Source organism: Dasypus novemcinctus, chromosome 25 (genome assembly GCF_030445035.2).
Source record: "Dasypus novemcinctus isolate mDasNov1 chromosome 25, mDasNov1.1.hap2, whole genome shotgun sequence".
Taxonomy (NCBI): Eukaryota; Metazoa; Chordata; class Mammalia; order Cingulata; family Dasypodidae; genus Dasypus; species Dasypus novemcinctus.
Genome location: NC_080697.1, coordinates 51,447,483 through 51,465,819, shown reverse-complemented (window position 1 = coordinate 51,465,819; position 18,337 = coordinate 51,447,483). Strand labels below are relative to the sequence as shown.

General features: G+C 35.3%; 1 protein-coding gene across 1 annotated transcript in view; it reads left to right on the top strand.

The window, feature by feature from the left end:
* The window catches only part of CSMD1 (CUB and Sushi multiple domains 1), a 2,093,507-nt gene that overhangs the window by 1,627,679 nt on the left and 447,491 nt on the right, over positions 1-18,337 (top strand). The window contains exons 13-17 of the mRNA XM_058288018.2: positions 2,792-2,974; positions 4,160-4,486; positions 5,563-5,757; positions 15,120-15,258; positions 18,108-18,295. Coding sequence (XP_058144001.1) covers positions 2,792-2,974; positions 4,160-4,486; positions 5,563-5,757; positions 15,120-15,258; positions 18,108-18,295 — 1,032 coding nt within the window. The remainder of the gene's footprint in view (positions 1-2,791; positions 2,975-4,159; positions 4,487-5,562; positions 5,758-15,119; positions 15,259-18,107; positions 18,296-18,337) is intronic.

The following is an 18,337-nucleotide window of genomic DNA, read 5'->3' as shown; positions in this document are numbered from 1 at the left end:
TGTGGTGTCAAAGATGCAAAATGTCCGAAACAAGCTCTCTCAAATGAAGCTTCATTGGAATAATCAGGGGACAGTCCTATATTTCTTTTCTAGCAGAAAAGCAAAAGCTGCAGCTCAGTCCTACTGCTTGTGTACCCTGCTCCTTTGGTAGGCAGCCAGCGAATACCGACAAGACCAGTGGATGCCCTGTGCTGACATCTAGGCCTGACTGTGTCAGACACACGTTCTGCCTGAGTCCAGCAGAGGCACTGCGTCTCCACACATGAGCACCTGCATCTTGGGTGGAAGCAGTGACCATAGGTCTCTGCCTCAACTCTCATTGTGAGAACAGAAGGACCCTTCTCAGAGCCTGGGGTGTGTTAACTATAACCATTTTCTTTCTGAAAACTCTGTAGAACCAGGATTTCCTTGACTCAATTGGTAGAGAAGATGGTATCCATAAATGTCCTAATTATATCACTTATTATGAGAAGAAAATATGGAAGCTTACATTTTGCTAGCAGTCATGGTAAAGGCTCACGGATTGCGCTAGGCAAAGTGCTTCCTGTGTAGCCTATTCTTTAATTCTCACAACCGCCCCTTGAGTAGGAAGGCCTAAGCTAATGATGTGAAAATTGAGGCTAAATTGCTCACAGTGACCAGGGAAGGGCCAAGAAATTCAAAGCCAAGCGTGCCTGCCCGACTGCTGACGACAGAGCTGTGCCCTTTGACATCTCTGTGAGGCCACACCAAAGACAATTTGTATCTGTTATAAGTCATACCGGGTTTTCAATTGCCTTGGCCTATTTCAGTGAAAAAACAAAACAAAACAAAAAAACAAATTTCAGGGCATACCAAGTGTTAAATTCAAGTAAATCCATTCCCAGCTCTGTCCTATTGTTCAAATACTTGAACTCCAAGGTTTATCCTTAAAAAAAAAAAAAAGGTATGTTTGGGCCTGAATTGCACAGAGGAATATTTTTGTTCCCATTTAACTCTTACTGCAATGATTATCTTCTTTATTTGATAGCCTCTGGTGTGAGGCGAGCAGAATATATTGAGTCTCTACACAATACTCACTGAATAGACATATATTTATATATATTTCCTTAAAATATACTATTCCCTTTAAAAACACAGAAAATGTAATGTCCTATAAATTGAAGCCCTATGTGTTAAAGTCTTGAAACCAATATGATATTATAAGTTGATATCACTTCTTTGATGTTCTCAAATACTTAGAAATAAATGTTTCTCCTCTGAAATAAAATATGTCATCTTTAGACCAATCCTTGTACATGCACTTGGCTCTCAAATTAGACATATATTTAAAACTGTTCCAGAAACTCAGTTACAAGCTTCTTGAGGCTTTTCACAAAATGAGGCTTGATTAGAAAGTTGATGGATTGCTAATAAAGCACTAATTTGAGTTTTCTCTTGATCTCTGCATGCTAAATAAGTACAAACCCATGAAGAATTTTAGAAGGAAAATCAATGGATGTGTTTTGGAGATACATGTTCATAGAAAATAGCCTGTATTTGTCAAAACTCCACTTCTCTTCTGCTGCCACTCTAAATCCCACCCCCCTACCGCCCTTAGCCCTACCATTTACTAAGCAGCTAGAGTGATCTTTTAAATTTGGAGTCAAATTGTGTCATGTCTAATCATCAAGTGCTCCAAGAGCTTCCCATGTCATCCAGGATAAAATAGAAAGTCCAACAGGCTCCCACGAGTCCCCACCCAGCTACCAATGACCAAACCCACCTTTTCCATCTATCCCTTGCTACCTGCTCTTCTCAAAAGGGTCAGTTAGCTCAGGGCATTGGCTCTTTCTGTGTTCTCCTCTTCCTCTAGAGCTTCAACAAGCTGTGTCACAGCATCTCCTCTTGGGATAAATGTTACCTTCACAGGCAGGACTTCCCTGCCCCCACATCCAACACTGCTCCTTCTCCATCCATTGCTCTGTACCCGTACCCTTAGCACTCATTTACTTTGCTTCTAACCACCTATTGTTATCTGAAATCATATGTGTTATTTATTATGTTATCTCCCTCAATAGAATGTAAGCCCCAGAAGGACAAGAATTTTGTCTTGTTTGCCCCCACCTGTTAGAACAATGCCTGGCATATAGTTGGTCCTAGATAAGTATTTTTGAATGAATAAATGAATACACTAACATATTTTAGTTAATAAATTCTTGTGTTATTAACATTTCAGATAGCAAAGTTCAAAATATATTTATAGTTTTGGTTTATTTGTATCCATATTTCATTACAATTCTGCTTTCATGAAATCAGATTTGACTGCATATTTTCTTTTCATCAGTAGATAATAAATATATTCATTTCATTTCACAAATGCATCTTAACAATAATTTGAGAGGAATTCTATTCAGATGTAGTATTTATTGAAATATTGAGTAGGGAATGATCAATCTTAATGGTGTTTATTTATTTTAAAAAACAAATGGATTGAAAAATGGTATTTACATTTTAGTAGTAGCCATTGCAGATAGCAGGCAGGAAATGTGTGGGCCAAGAAAAATCTATAAATTGCAACATTGGCAATGCTACATCTGTGTAGTCATTTGTATTTCTTAAAAACAATAAATTAAATACCTTTCTCTCCAAGTTAAATGACACCTTTTTTCCTGATGATTGTAATTCCATACTAGATGGAGTGAGCGCCCTTTTGAAGCCATTTTGGTGTTTAGACCAGCAAAATGCAAACATTTCTCCATTTTCTAAATTGTGGTATTAAAAGTATCCTTTATTTATTTTTTAATGGTTACTTTGTTTTTTCCATTTTCAGAAATCGAAAAGGGGGGCTGTGGGGACCCTGGAATTCCTGCCTATGGGAAGAGGACGGGCAGCAGTTTTCTCCATGGAGATACTCTCACCTTTGAGTGCCAGGCTGCCTTCGAGCTGGTGGGGGAGAGAGTGATCACCTGTCAGCAGAACAATCAGTGGTCTGGCAACAAGCCCAGCTGTGTCTGTGAGTGTCGCCCTGGACTCGGCCCCATTCTGCTCTGCAACTGCCTTGCAAGGGGAAAGAAAGGGAAAAGCGGAGCAAACGTTTAGGGAGCGCAGCTTTCAAAACAGCTTGGGAGGGCTTCCTTTACCAGAAGCATGGAGGGGGCTTTCAAAGGCCAGTTTTCCTGCCTTTTCACTTAATCATGAGTAAGCAATGCTTCTATTATGCACATCAGATAAAATGTCATTGGGACTTTTCTTCTCGTCAGAACATAAAACCTACCAGTGTTGTTGTATCTTTTTACTAGAGCTATCTAACCAGAGCTCCTGATGCTATACTATATCAGAATTCAATGTATCAATGGAATCTTTTTATGACTTAATGTTTTTTACCATTGAAGCACAAGTTGTTCAGTTGGTTTGGAAATATTTCATAGCCAGTTTAAGAGGGATTGAAAAAAAGGAATTAAGTGTAGCCATAGCTGGAGAAAATGAGAAATTATGTGGAATTAGAAGCAAACCATACCCTAGAGATAAACTGTACACTGGCTCCCTCTAAAAAGAATATAAACCTATATCTCTGTCATATATATGTGTTCATTTATATATTAGTAAAAGTAAAATTTTCAAGAGATTTTATATTATTAAAGTTAAGCATGATAATTGTCCAAGTTATTTGTTTATTAATATTTAGCCTGGGACTAATAAAAATTAAATCACTTTAAAAGTTATACTTAAAAGACAAAAATTTTAAAAAATACAATGAAAGTGATAAGTTATCACAGACTAGAAGACTAAATAGAAGCAATATTATTTTATGGAAAATTGTTTGTATGACACACCATATTCACATATTAATATTTGTTCTTTTGAAGGCAGCAAGCTCATACTATAATTATAATTTCTACCACAAATTTTCAGTCAACTTGGTAGGATCATTTCTGAATTTGGCCTATACATGATTATGTATAGGGTCTGTTTTTGTTATGTAAGCTAATAAAATATTCAAATACAATTTTACAATTTTGGGTAAGAGACAATTTTATTGTCCAGAATTACTATTTTAAAAGAGTTGGGTAGTCTTAGCTGTTTGCAGATATGGCTTTCCTTTCTAAGTTCTTAGCAGCCTCATTTAGTAGTTAGTTTCCTGTTACTACTACTTTGGATATTTGCAAAATTATTTGAAAATATATTTGTGTCTTTTCAGTTTCATGTTTCTTCAACTTTACTGCACCGTCAGGGATTATTCTCTCACCAAATTATCCAGAGGAATATGGCAACAACATGAACTGTGTTTGGTTGATTATATCTGAGCCAGGAAGTCGAATTCACCTCATTTTTAACGATTTCGATGTAGAACCGCAGTTTGACTTCCTTGCGGTCAAAGACGATGGGATTTCTGAAGTAACAGTTCTCGGCACTTTTTCTGGCAATGAAGTCCCTTCCCAGCTGGCCAGTAGTGGGCACATAGTTCGCTTGGAATTTCAGTCTGATCACTCTACTACTGGCAGAGGGTTCAACATCACTTACACAAGTATGTATGCCTGTATGAGCCCCACTTTCATGATCCCACTTTATTTATGAGTATTTGAAGTTGAATTTCAAAGCTACTTCAGATGTTTTATAATCATTCTAAAATAATGAAAACAACAAACTTATATAGCATCATCCCAATGAACTAAAAAATTGGATCACTCTATTTAGGTTCGAACTGGGTCACACTTATAGTAAGGGACTAGATCTTTCACATCTTCTCTCTCTCTTTGGGTTTCCCTTCCTTGCTCCCTCCTTTCTCCACCCACCCATCCATCCATCCATCCATCCATCCATCCATCCATCCATCCATCCATCCTTACTCCATGTAACAAAATAATGTAGTAAAAAGCAACAAGATATTTGAGGTCAGGAGTAATAATGGATTCAAATCCTAGTACTTGCTAATATACATTGAATTATGATATGACAGCTAACTTTTCTTTGCTTCAAAATACTTAGTTGCAAAACAGATATACTAAGAACATCTACCTAAAGGCATTTTTGAAAGAATAAAGATAATAATGTTAATGTGACTAATAGTAAAGTCATCATTTACAGACCACCTACTTTTTTAAGACACTGTACTTAATTTGCCAGTGATTATTTCATCTAGTTCTATAGCAAATCAGATATATAGGCTTGATATTCCTCAGTTTTTAAATAAAGATAGTTAGGCTCTGATCATTTGAGTAATTTTCTAAGTTCAAGTAGTAAGCACAAGAGCCAAGAGTTTAGTCCAGATATGTTTGATTATCTCCCCTTTCCACCAGCTGCCATATTCCTTCTCCCACTTTCTGTGCATATGAAAGTACTTCACAAACTATAAAATGCATTAAAGATGAAAGCTATGCATATGTCCATCTGCTCTCTTTCCCTCTCTCTCCTCTTCCTGCCTGCCCCCACTCTTTTTCTCACCAGCCATTGACCCTATTTATTTATTTACAAGTGAGATAATTGAAATGTGGGACAATAACTTGTTTTATGAGCATATTTTGTTTCCTTCTTTTAAAATACACGTAAGTAATAGTCAGGTATTTTTAGTTTAAATAATGTTTCCTTTCTCTTCCTTTTCAGCATTTGGTCAGAACGAATGCCATGATCCTGGTATTCCTATAAACGGACGGCGTTTTGGTGACAGGTTCCTGCTTGGGAGTTCAGTTTCTTTCCACTGTGATGATGGCTTTGTCAAAACCCAAGGATCAGAGTCCATCACCTGCACGCTCCAGGATGGAAATGTCGTTTGGAGTTCTACTGTCCCCCGTTGTGAAGGTTCGTGCCTGGCGCCACTTGTCAGATTATTTTCCTCTGAAATGCTCTATCTAACCTAAAAACCACCACAACCACATAGTTTTAGTTAATTTTTTTTCTTACCATAGCTGATTTCATTATTACCTGACTTTCTTCTTAAATTTTCTAGTCTTCTCCAATACAGAATGAAACCAGAGGAAAAGTTTAATGGACAAGGTTATGACTCTAATTATGACAGGTTTTTAAAATCTTAAAATATGGTCTCACCTCCTTCCTATCAGAATAGACCAAGAACAATGAGCTAAGACAGTAGTTTTAAATTTATCTTCAGTCGATAGCAAAAAATACAAACTTAAAATGAAAAAGTAAACATTATTTTTTCTGTCATATTGGCAAAGTTTTAAAAACAGTAATGACATATAATATGGGCAGCTTGTGGGAAAACAGGAATGTCCTGGCCACTTTACTGAGGGTGTAAATTCATAGCCTCGTGGTGTAAAATCATCTTAATTGTCTTAAAATTTTCTTGCCTTTTGGGCTATAAAATGTATCTCTGGATCAATGTCATAAGGCAATATTCAGGCAACTATGAAAAGATATTTGCTCAAGAATGATTTTTGCAGCCCTATTTATCACAGTGAAGATTTGGAAACAACTGAATTTTAAACAATAAAGGATTGGTTAAATAAATCATGATGCAATCATACAATGCGATAAAATGGATCATTAACTAAGATTGTATCATTAAAGTTGCAAATGATATGATTTTTTCATGTAATAAACTTTATTTTTAAAGAACTTTTAGATTACAGAGGAGTCACATCAAAAGTGTATATACACACTTATATATATATATATATTTATATATAATATATAATACCTTATATTAGTGTGGTACATTTGTTACAATTGATGAAAAGTTTTGAAGCATTGCTACTAACCAAGGTCTATGGTTTACACTTTGCAATGTACACTTTTATAGATTTTGAAGAAAATGTATAACGGCCTGTATCCATCATTGTAGTATCATGCAGAGCAATTCCAATGCCCAACAAATGCCCTGTGTTCCACCTTTTCTTTCCCCCAACTCAGAAACCCTGGTAACAACTGTCTTTATATCCATGTTACAAGTTCTTCCTTTACTACAGTAATAATAAGCCTACTTTCGTCCATGGTTGCATTCCTCCCTTATGTCTGTTTATTCCTCAATTTTGAGGATTTTGGGATAGTGATGGCTGCTCTGCCTCAAACTGAGAGGGGGTCATTGCATGTTATGACATGAAAAACTAGACTGTACAGCCACATGCATACTTACAGTCCATTTTTGAAAGCACAAATATTTGTGCATCTCATAATTTTAAAAACTAAGCAGAAAAGTATACATTAAAATGTTAATCACAAAGTTCCATAAAGTAAAGCTCTATCTGAATGTGTAGCTAAAAGAATTTTGTCAGCTGTATGTTATGGAGCCTAAAAGCTACCTTTATAGTTTTCCTGAATAAAAGTTTCTTAAAAATAAGCATAATGTTAATCATGGTTACAGATCATTTTTCTTCTTTTTGTTTAGTTTTGGTTTTTAATTGTCTTCAGTCCATATGTGTTTTTTGTATAATAATTAAAGAGAAAATAAATGTATCAGATATAACCTACTGTTGATAGACTACTGTTGTAAAGTGATACCTTGACGTAATATTAGGTCCGTGATATTTTCAAACTCCGCACATAATCTGATGAGAGTCACAATCTAAATACAGAAGGATGCAACTCCTAAATATCTAACCAGTAACATACAAGAGTGAGGTTTTATTATTCCACCTTCTACTGCCCCAGTCAAAAGTCAAAGTTATTTGCCCCTATTTTTAAAAGGAACTTCTGACCAGGTGCTACTCGCAGCACTGGCTGACAAGTGCTAAACTTATAGCAAGAGGTAATAGTTTCCATAATTTAATAAAATAATTTGGTGGGTGATGAGCATCACCAGGGGGTGGAAAATTTCTACACAGAGGGGCAAGAAAAGAATAGTAGAACTTTTATTTCTGTTAATTTTTATCAACTATTTTAATTTTATTTGTTTATGTTTTATAAGATGTTAATAAATTAATACATTTTTACCCTTTGTGAGTAAATATACACACATGGGTGCTTAAGCATATGCTACTAATATTGGTACATGTTTAAACATGCTTGCAATTACTGCTTTAGCCAAGCACGTCGTTATTGACTTTGAAGCATGGACAACCTCGTGAGAAAAAATTAAAAAATAAACATACCCTCTAGTCTTTGTTCTCTTCTGGCCATATTTCTACCTGTCATTCTTGTGCTTTACATCTTTACAAGCTGTTTACAGATGCATTAGAAGCTGCAGGGATAAATAAATACCTCAGCACAAGTGGTGGAGTGGAAAGGGTGCTGGATTTAAGCCACAGAAATTGTGAAGTCATATTCGAGGGGAAAAGATTACATTAAATATGAACAGATGATTCTTCCTTTATAAAGAAGAGAAAGTCAGATTAACTTAAAATGCAAAACCCAGCAATAGGTTTCTAAGAAAAACCTTTAGAAAAAGGGGGACAAGTCAATGATTAATAGCTACTATCAAGATGATGTACTTTAATCTAGATGAGGGAACTGATACTCTTGTTCTCTGCTATGTATGGACAAATGTATATATACAAATGACCTCTTATATAATCTTTTTATTCAACTTTTATACTTTATATCAGATTATTAAAATTACTTGTAAATGTTAAAAAAAAAAAAGAGAGATTTTTAAAGTTTACCTGCACTAGGATCCCAATTACTGAGCACAGAAGAGTCTCAGAGAGGGTAGGTAGTTGTTCTATTCATATGGCTCACTAGAGAGTAGGATCAATTCTCTTTGTGAAAAAATAGTAGACGTTATAGAGAGAGGATTGTGGGAAGATGGCAGAGCAGGGAGTTTCAGGACTCAGTCCTTCCACCAAAACAATGATTAAGTAGGGAGGACCTGTCCGAAAAACTATTTTGACACTCCAGAGTCTGAAGAACAATGTACAGCATCAGGAAGGGTGGGATGAAGAGGCTGATAAATTACAGTAAAGCACAGTCAGTTACTTCCTCTGTGCAGTGGCTACTGGTGCCATCCCCCAACTCTGATGGCGCACCACCATGGAGTCCAGACTCAGGCCAGCTGGTGGTGACAGAAAGGGACATAAAAATCCTCTTCCCCAAGAACAGGGGTGGGCGTGGCTGATCACTGATCATAGCTTTTGATTAGTGAATTCAGATGGGAAGGCTGGGCTCTCAGGGCAGCCACTGCTTCAACCCACCCTGAACAGGAGTGGTGGCCGTGGAGACGTGAAGAAGCTACATTCCTCAGGCTGCGGGTGACAGCTGAAGGGCTGCATTTGCTGGGCAGACCACGAGAGCTCAGCTTTGGGAGCCGTCATAGAACTCTTGGCAACCTTCCTGACCCTGCCCCAGGGCACTTTGGAGCCAATCTGTGTCCCCATCACGGGGCCCTCTTTTGGCTGGGAAAGACTGACTTGAGGAATTGCTTTCTTTTTTTTTTCTTTTTTTTTTTTTTTTAAAGATTTATTTATTTATTTAATCCCCCCACCCCTCCCCTGGTTGTCCGTTCTTGGTTTCTATTTGCTGCGTCTTGTTTCTTTGTCCGCTTCTGTTGTAGTCAGCGGCACTGGAAGTGTGGGCGGCACCCACGTGGGGGACACCCTTGCGTGGCACGGCACTCCTTGCGCGCATCAGCGCTCGCATGGCCAGCTCCACAGGGGTCAAGGAGGCCCGGGGTTTGAACCGCGGACCTCCCATATGGTAGACGGACGCCCTAACCACTGGGCCAAAGTCTGTTTCCAGGAATTGCTTTCTATTGTGCCGTCTTCCCAGAATTTGACCTCTAGGCAAAGGACAACAAAAGGAGCATAAAAAGTACTAGAGATGGGCAGTCGGGAACAGAGGTCTGCCAGTTTCAGACACCCTGAAGAGGGAGGTCTGTCTCCTGGGAAACAGAGAGACGCCTGTAAACAGAAGAACTCCAAAGCAACTAGCAAGCAAAAGCCCAGGACAAGACACAGGCATAGAAAGGCAGGGAAAACCCACATGCTGCATTTGTCTTGGGCAGACCTTCTTGATAAGAGTGTCGAAGCATAAGAAAATCTGTCTTATCACGAGCTGGTAAAAAACAAAAAAACAAGAAACAGACAGCCCAGGGTTAACATTTAAAAAAATTTTAAATGTACACCATTCAATAAAAGAGTACAAAACAAACAAACAGGAAATGACTGTCCTCCAAAGGAAGATGATAAAAATCCAGAAAACATAGAAGAAGAAGATGAGAATGTGGACATACTGAGCAAAGCCTTTAAAAAATGGCATTGACCTGTATGCTTTATTAATATATATCAATAAAGTTGATGTGTTTTAAAAAATGTTCAAGGAGATGAAAAAATACAGAGAAAGAACTAAAAGATATCAGGATCTTGAAACTTATTACAAAGCCACAGTAATCACAACAACATTGTATTGGTGCAAGGATAGACCGATATAATCAAATTGAGAGGTCAGAAATCAAACTCACATTTATGGCCAACCAATTTTTCACAAGGTGACAAAGACTACTCAGGAAATAACAATCTCTTCAATATAAGGTGCTGGGAAAACTGGATCTCTATTTGTAAAAAAAAGACAAAAAACTTCCCTACGTCACACAATATGCAAACAACAGTCAACTCAAACTGGATTGAAGAGCCAACATATAAGAGCTAGCACTATCAAACTCCTGAAAGAAAACAGAGGGAAGCATTTTCACGATCTCATTTCAGGCAATGGTTTCCTAGACTTTACCCCAAAACACAAGCAGCAAAATTAAAAATAGATAAATGGGACCTCACCAAAATTTAAAAATTCTGAGCCTCAAAGGACTTTAACATGAAAGTAAAATGACAAACTACGCAACAGGAGGAAATATTTGGAAAACACATAAACAAGAAAGTTTTGATGTCCAGAATATATAAAGAAATGCTTCAACTTAACAATACAAAGACAAACAATCCAATTTGAACTGGACAAAAGACTTGGAACAGATGTCTATCCTAAGAAGATCTACAAATGGCCAGAAAACACATGAAAAATGCTCAACATCATTAGCCACCAGGGAAATACAAATTAAAACCACAATGTGATACCATTTCACACCCACTGGAATGGATGCTTTTTTAAAGAAAAGGAAAATAAATGTTAGGGAGGCTTTGCAGAAATAGAAACACTTATTTATTGATGATAGCAATGTAAAATGGGAAGTTCTCATAGAAGACAATTTGGAGGTTCCTCAGAAAGCTAAGTTTAGAACTGCTATATGACCCAGGAATCCCACTACGAAGTATATACCCAAAAGAACGGAAAGCGGAGACTCAAACAGTTATTTGCGCAGTAATGTTCAATGTGACATATTCACAGTTGCCAGATAATGGGGTAACCCAAGTGTCCATCATCCAGTGAATGGAGAGATAAAATGTGGTATAGGCCAGCAATGGAATATTATTTAGCTGTCAAAAGGAGTAAAGTTCTGATACCTGCAACAACATGGATGAACCTTGAAGACATGTTGAATGAAATAAGCCAGACACCGAAGGACAAATGCTGTACGATGTCACTGATTTGAAACAATTAGAATAAGCACACTCAAGCAGTCAAACTCTAGATATAGGTTACCAAGGGACAGGATAGGGGAAAGGAATGGTAAGGGAAGGCTTAAAATGTATAGTTTCCCTCTTTAGAATAATGGGGATGTCTAGGTAATTGGTGTGATAGTAACACTACATTGTCAACACAATTAACAGCATTGAGATATATATCTGAATATGATTATAAGGGGAATTATTGGATTGAAAATATGGTAATAATACAATATTTTAAAAAAATTGATGGAACTACACTACACAAACATGAAACCCTAAGTTAAACCATGAACTATAATTAATAGTACAGTATAAAAAGGTGCTATCTTCAATTGTAACACCTTTTCCACACCAACGCAAGATGCTGGTGGTGGGCTGCTGCACAGGAATCCTGTATTTTATGCACATTTGTTCAGGAAATCCACAACTTCTCTGCTAAAATCTTTATACAATTCAAAAACAAGAAAGAAAATTTCTACTTTAGAATTAAATGAATCTAGTGGGAAAAATAAAAGAAGAATTGAATAAGATTGTTTTTTCATAGACTATTTTTAAAAAAATCAATTTTATACTTGGAATATAAAACTTTAAAAAGTATTATAAGTATGGCCCATGTGCATGGATTATATTACATTTAATATGTAAATATATAAGAAAATTAGAACCACAAATAAATATCTATAAATTAAAAATGTCATGTTTTAAAAAGGAACACAAACCATTAATCAAAAACTATCTGGAAACCATGAAAATGGGGATGCATTCTTCTAAATATAATGAAGGCAGGAAAAACTGTACAAGGGAGAAAATGCATATCTTAAATGCTTCCATTGTTGAACAAAATACAGAATATACAGGAACTTATTACTAGGATTAAGAAGTTAGAAGAAAATTCAAAAACAATTTAGCAGATAATAATAAAGGTCAAATGTTAAAACAATAATTAAATGTAAAACTGAGTTCTTTTTGATAATACCAGTGAAACTGACAAACCCCTTATGTTCCTAATAAAGGAGTCCATGAGAGAAGAAAATTGCAGATATTGAGGAAAATAAAAGAGAAATAACCACAATTTAAAAAATTAAGATATCTGAAAAAAAGATTAAAGATTGAACATTAAAAAAAAGACATACACCATAGAGGTACATAAGTGAATTCTCTATCTTTAATGTACGGTAAATTTTAGTGTTGTTACAACTATCAGATTATGGACATGATGGATTGCCTTCCTATAGGACATTTTATAAAACCAATATTAATTTATATTTATATAAGAATATTTTTAAAATGTATAGAAAATATGTATATAATTAGGAGGAGCTTATTTTAGCAATGCACTATCAGATAAATCCATCAAAGTAATTTAAATTGTCAATATATTAAAGGAGAATTTGCAGTCTGAAGACCTCATTCATATATTTGCTTTTTTGTTATTAGCTGTGTGAATATGATCATTAGTTCTATGCGCCAAGTGTCTCTGGCTCTCTGCCGGGGAGGATTTCAGTTCTTTGTCCGATCAGGGTTTGGTGGAACCTTGATATGGTCCAAGCCAGTTAGTTGTAAGTGGAAGTGGTCTATTCAGCTTCTGGCCCAGAGGCTTTCTTTGCCTTTATAAGACTTTTTCCTGGCTTCTTGAGGAACGGAGTTGTGGACACAGCCCCTTGATATCTAAAGTGAGAGAAATACCTGTCCTATTCTACTAAAATTTTGGAATTGTTGTTACTACAGTGTAGTTTAATCTGAGCTGATGTGTACAGCAAATTTGAGATGATCATTTAATATTCCAGGGTTTAATTTTCTTAATCTGCACAGCATGGACTGAAATGTCTATTTCATTGGAATAATGAAGTGGTAGAATTCCTAAAGTAGGTGCACAGTAAATCATTAAGTTGTATATAAAATACAAATAACCAATGGAATAACTATTAGTAATGTGTGATCACTTAAGTATGTAACAAGAAACATGACACCTCAGAATTAAAAAGAAAAAGTATTACCCAAGTAAACACTGAGTATAATAAAATATTTATGACTTTATATATTCATGTAGGAAATAATGTTTACGGTTAGTAACTCATAGAGCTTTAGAAATGTCTTGTATACCATATACTTTTTAAAGTTAAAAGCCCTCAGGAGCCCCCAGCTTGAGGCGCTGTTTACCGTGGCTGTCAGTGGGATCCTCCCAAGATGTGCAAAGCATTACCTCTGGGGTGACCTTCGACTCGCTTTGAAATCTCTCAGCCATTAAAAGCTCATTCGTATTTAATATTTCCCCATTTTGGTGTCTAGGTCTTTTTCCAACTGCACATCATCAAAATTTCAAAACATTATTTCTTGATATTCCAATAAATGATCACATTTTTTTCATGATTGTTTTACTTTTTTTTTCATGTTTCATATTATAAAGTTACTATGACTACTTCTTTAGAATTTCTCTTTGTCAGATAATATTAACATCAAACTGTATAAATATTTTTCAGCATTTTAATACATATTGCTTTTTTCATAAAATGAATATTTTCCAAAAATGTTATGCTTTAAAAGAAATTTATCTCAGTAATATATACACAACCTAAAATTTCTCCCTTCAACTATGTTCAGATATATAATTCAGTGATATTAATTACATTAAAAATGTGGTGCAATCATAACCATTTTTACCAGATATTTTATTTGCTATCTATAGATTTACAAAGAGGATTACTAATGGCCAAGAAGTTTCAAAAAAGTTTGGATAAAATTCTTTAAAAATGTGTTTGGCTAGGCCAAAACATTTTTTAATTTTGGTTTTAAATATTGATTTGCTGTTATTAAAAAATTCCTTTAGTTTTGTGGTAACACCCCATCATTTTTACTGAGCCTAAGGCAAGTACCTTCCTCACCCTCCCTTTTTTCTTCGTGGTTGTGGAACATAGTTTGTTATACATAACTTCTAAAGGATCAATTCAGACTATTGTGTGTTTGCTCAATTTGTTCAAATTTTTTTTTCTAACATTCACCAATAATTTAATGTGATGTGTGTGGCGAATTATTTTAGTTAAATGAACACAACCTGAAGCTAATACACACACACACACACACACACACACACACACACACACACATATATAAATCTGGGGAATTTTCTCGTTTGCCTTTTTTTTATTGAAATAATGAAAATGCTTTAATAATGATTGAAGTGATAAACACACAACTATGTGATTATACCAAATACCATTGATTTTAGACTTTGAATAAAGTGTATGCTTTATTAATTTGTATCAATAAAATTGATAAAAAAATAGTATAAATCAGTACACACATGCCACAGAGCATTTCAACTTTATAGATGAGGTAATTTTAAGTTTTATAACTAACCAGTTACTTGTGGAATAAGGGTAACAGTGGTATGTACTTCATAATGATGTGATAATTAAATGAGATGATTCTCATAAATCATTTAGCACAGAGCATTTACTTGGCATTGTTAGTTGAAAAAACTTTGTTGAGTACAATTGATGGTAATTATAACCATATAAGGAATATTTAAATCCTGCTTTTCATAAACTTAAAGTTTACTGGGGAATAAGTTTGGCTTTAATATCTGAAAATATGAAATCCTTTAATACTGAAGCAAATTCCTGTGTTTTTCATTGCACTGTTATTGTCTATCTAAATATATTTAATTTTCCTGATTAATATCATTTGTTCAATTTGTATTTTCTCTCCTAGCACCATGTGGTGGACATTTGACAGCTTCAAGTGGAGTCATTTTGCCTCCTGGATGGCCAGGATATTATAAAGATTCTCTAAATTGTGAGTGGATAATTGAAGCAAAACCAGGACATTCTATCAAAATAACTTTTGATAGGTAAGAAAAACTTTGGGGCCCAAGGAACTACCCATTGTACCCATGTACAATGTCTTTATTAATCAGATCTTAAGAATTAGAAATGTGACAGTTCTTCATTGATTCCCTGAAAGGAGTTCACATAACATGAATTTAAGCATTTGTTTGTAAAATTTGTTCTTGCATGTTATCTTCTAAAGCCATGGTTAATTCATTCAGCCCCATGTCCTCTTAAGAGTTGCTGTGAGCTCAGCTCTGCAGGTGTGGGGTGAGACCGTTCCCCAGTACTCACAATGGCTGGGTCTGGAGTCTGTCTGGATTTGGAAGTTGCTCTGCTGTTTGCACGTGAGATCAGCTCAACAGTCTTTGGTACCGTAGGTATTTTCCTCTCCTGTTCTGATAATGGTTATTGGTTATTGGATAATAATATTGGTTTGCAGAGCTGGCAACTGGATGGGTTAGATAGATTATTTATCTAGTGCTTTTTAGAAAGCATAAGTGATTCTCTCACTGAAATGTCGAGATTACTTATTTGATGATATATTTGATAATCTAAAAAATAAGCATGCTATTTCAATTCTGCATGATAAAACTTGTCTCAACACTGAAACAAATTTGATGACAAAACTATAAATGTTTTGAAACTAATCATATGCTTTAAAGTCTAAGAAAGTTTAATGTTTCAAGTTTAATCTCTGGACAATATTGGACTTTCTCTAAAAATGATCTTGACCAGACTGATGTCTGAGTTGTAATATAAAAATATTATGATGTTTCAAGATAGCTCTACATCATTATATTGTCTTGTTTTCCCACTAATTTTCTTATAATCAATAATAATATCAATACAGGAAAGATTTTTAGCTAGAGTTGACTTATTTGAAATTATGATTCATATTGCTGATAAGATAATGAAAATCTCTAGTAGGATAATTCCTCAGAAGAAATGAAAAGGTAAAGTTTAAGTGTTCATTATATTGAAGAGTAGATTCCTGCACATGACCATTATCATTAGGGGAAAAAACCTATAATTAATCAATACATTAAATTTGGTTTTCTTTTAATGTTTATACTTTCTGTTATTGAGTGGGAAGAAAAGCATCCTCAGATACCCAGCAGCACAGCAAATTTAATATTTATTAAAAACTGTGTTTTTACATTCTAGTTTAGCACAATTTATTAGCATGTCTTTTTCAGTTGCCTAGACAAAGATACTCATTTTATTTTTTCCAATTTTGTCTTTTCAATATTATTGCTCTGAGATACTTTGCTAAATTCCACTTACAAGTACCAAATATTTATGATATTTTCATATATACTTTCAATTTTCCCCTTGAAATAGTACATAACTGTTTAAAATCAATTACTGATGAAATTTTTTATACCTTGAACCAGAGGCTGACATGCTAATAAAGAATGTGTTTCTCCACCCAAGTTCAATTCCATATTGATGGTATTGCTATGCAATGTGTGTTGTCTCTTCTGAGGTTATCCTGGAAATCTTCCAGTGTTGAGATGTACTTTGCATCCACCTTAAATTTCCCCAAAGGGAGAGTGTATGAAACCTTTAAAGCAAATATATCAAATGAGATTTATTTTAGGCAACATGATTTTGAACTCAGAAAACTGAGGAATCGTAGAAACTTAGGAGGAAAATGTCGAAGAGTAATAAAAACAGTTGCCACTACCCCAATCCAACTGTGCCAGCCTGTGGTCTCCTTGTTCGGGCCCAGCCATGTGATACAGAAATTGTTTGAATGACTCTTCTTTGGAACGATGGCGGTCAGGGTAGCAAAACCTAGTTCGATGCAAGAATACATTATTATTGTGCATTTGCACCAAGAGGAGTACACATGATGTAATGAAAAACAGGGGCGAGGAATCTGGCTTCAACATCTTTTTGTTGTTGTTGTTGTTGTCCCACGCTTTGAGACCAATTTAAGGTAGCTTCTCTCTCTCAAGATGCCTTCCTCTTCAGCAATATCCAGTGCAAAGCCTGGGGGATGATGGCACAGCTTCAGTGGAATTCTTTGGCTAAAATTTACTGAGTGAGTCAGAGGCTTGCAGGGGATAAGTTGCTCCCTGAGAATAAGTCCGGCACTTGGAAACCGGGTTAGCTCTTTGAGGATGACATGGACCCATTTAGAAAATTATTTCAGTGCCTAGAATGGTAACTTCACTGCATCAGAGTTCCCAAGTGACTGCAACTTCATATAAAAATAATTTCGAGACAGATTCTCTGGATGCATAATGTCCTTCTTGGAAGAAAAGTTAAGCACTTTTTGGAAGCTGTTTTAACTTTTTCAAATCATTAAACCATCACTTAGTTTCTGAAGTAGCAATATACTTAATGCTATTCTAGTGTCCCGAAAGAGTTAGTACAATTAAAAAAGACACGGTTTTTTTCCTTCATGAAGGGTATTTAAAGTACTTTTACATATTTTGAATTATTCTTCTCTTGGAAGAGATTATTAAAATGCAGTAAGGCTTTTTAAAAAACAATCGTAGTCAGTTAAATGGAATTTTGGAAAGTAGCATGAACATGTATATTTGATGTTTCACTAATATTTGTTTTTTCATGAAAAATAATCTGGAATTTTTTTTTTTGAGCTGACCAGCAGCTCCCTTTTCTATTTATGCTGCTATAGGAGAGAGAATTAGGAAAGAGGGAGGCATTTAGGGTGTAACTTTTCTTCTAAAATAATAAATCTACCTTAAATATTATATATCCTTACATTAAAACATATATAATATAAAATATTCTATTGATATATATATTTGAACTTTTAGTTAATTGAGGAACTTATCAGAATGTCTGTAAGCTAATATGGTTTGGAGTCACTCTTCTGATTTGATACAAATAATTGCAGATTTCAGACTGAAGTCAATTATGACACTCTAGAAGTCCGAGATGGGCCAGCCAGCTCGTCGCCCCTGATTGGAGAGTACCATGGCACGCAAGCACCACAGTTCCTTATTAGTACAGGAAACTTCATGTACCTGCTTTTCACCACGGACAATAGCCGCTCCAGTGTTGGATTCCTCATTCACTATGAAAGTAAGGCAGTTTCTTCAATTTCCTGCTAATGTTGTATGTTAT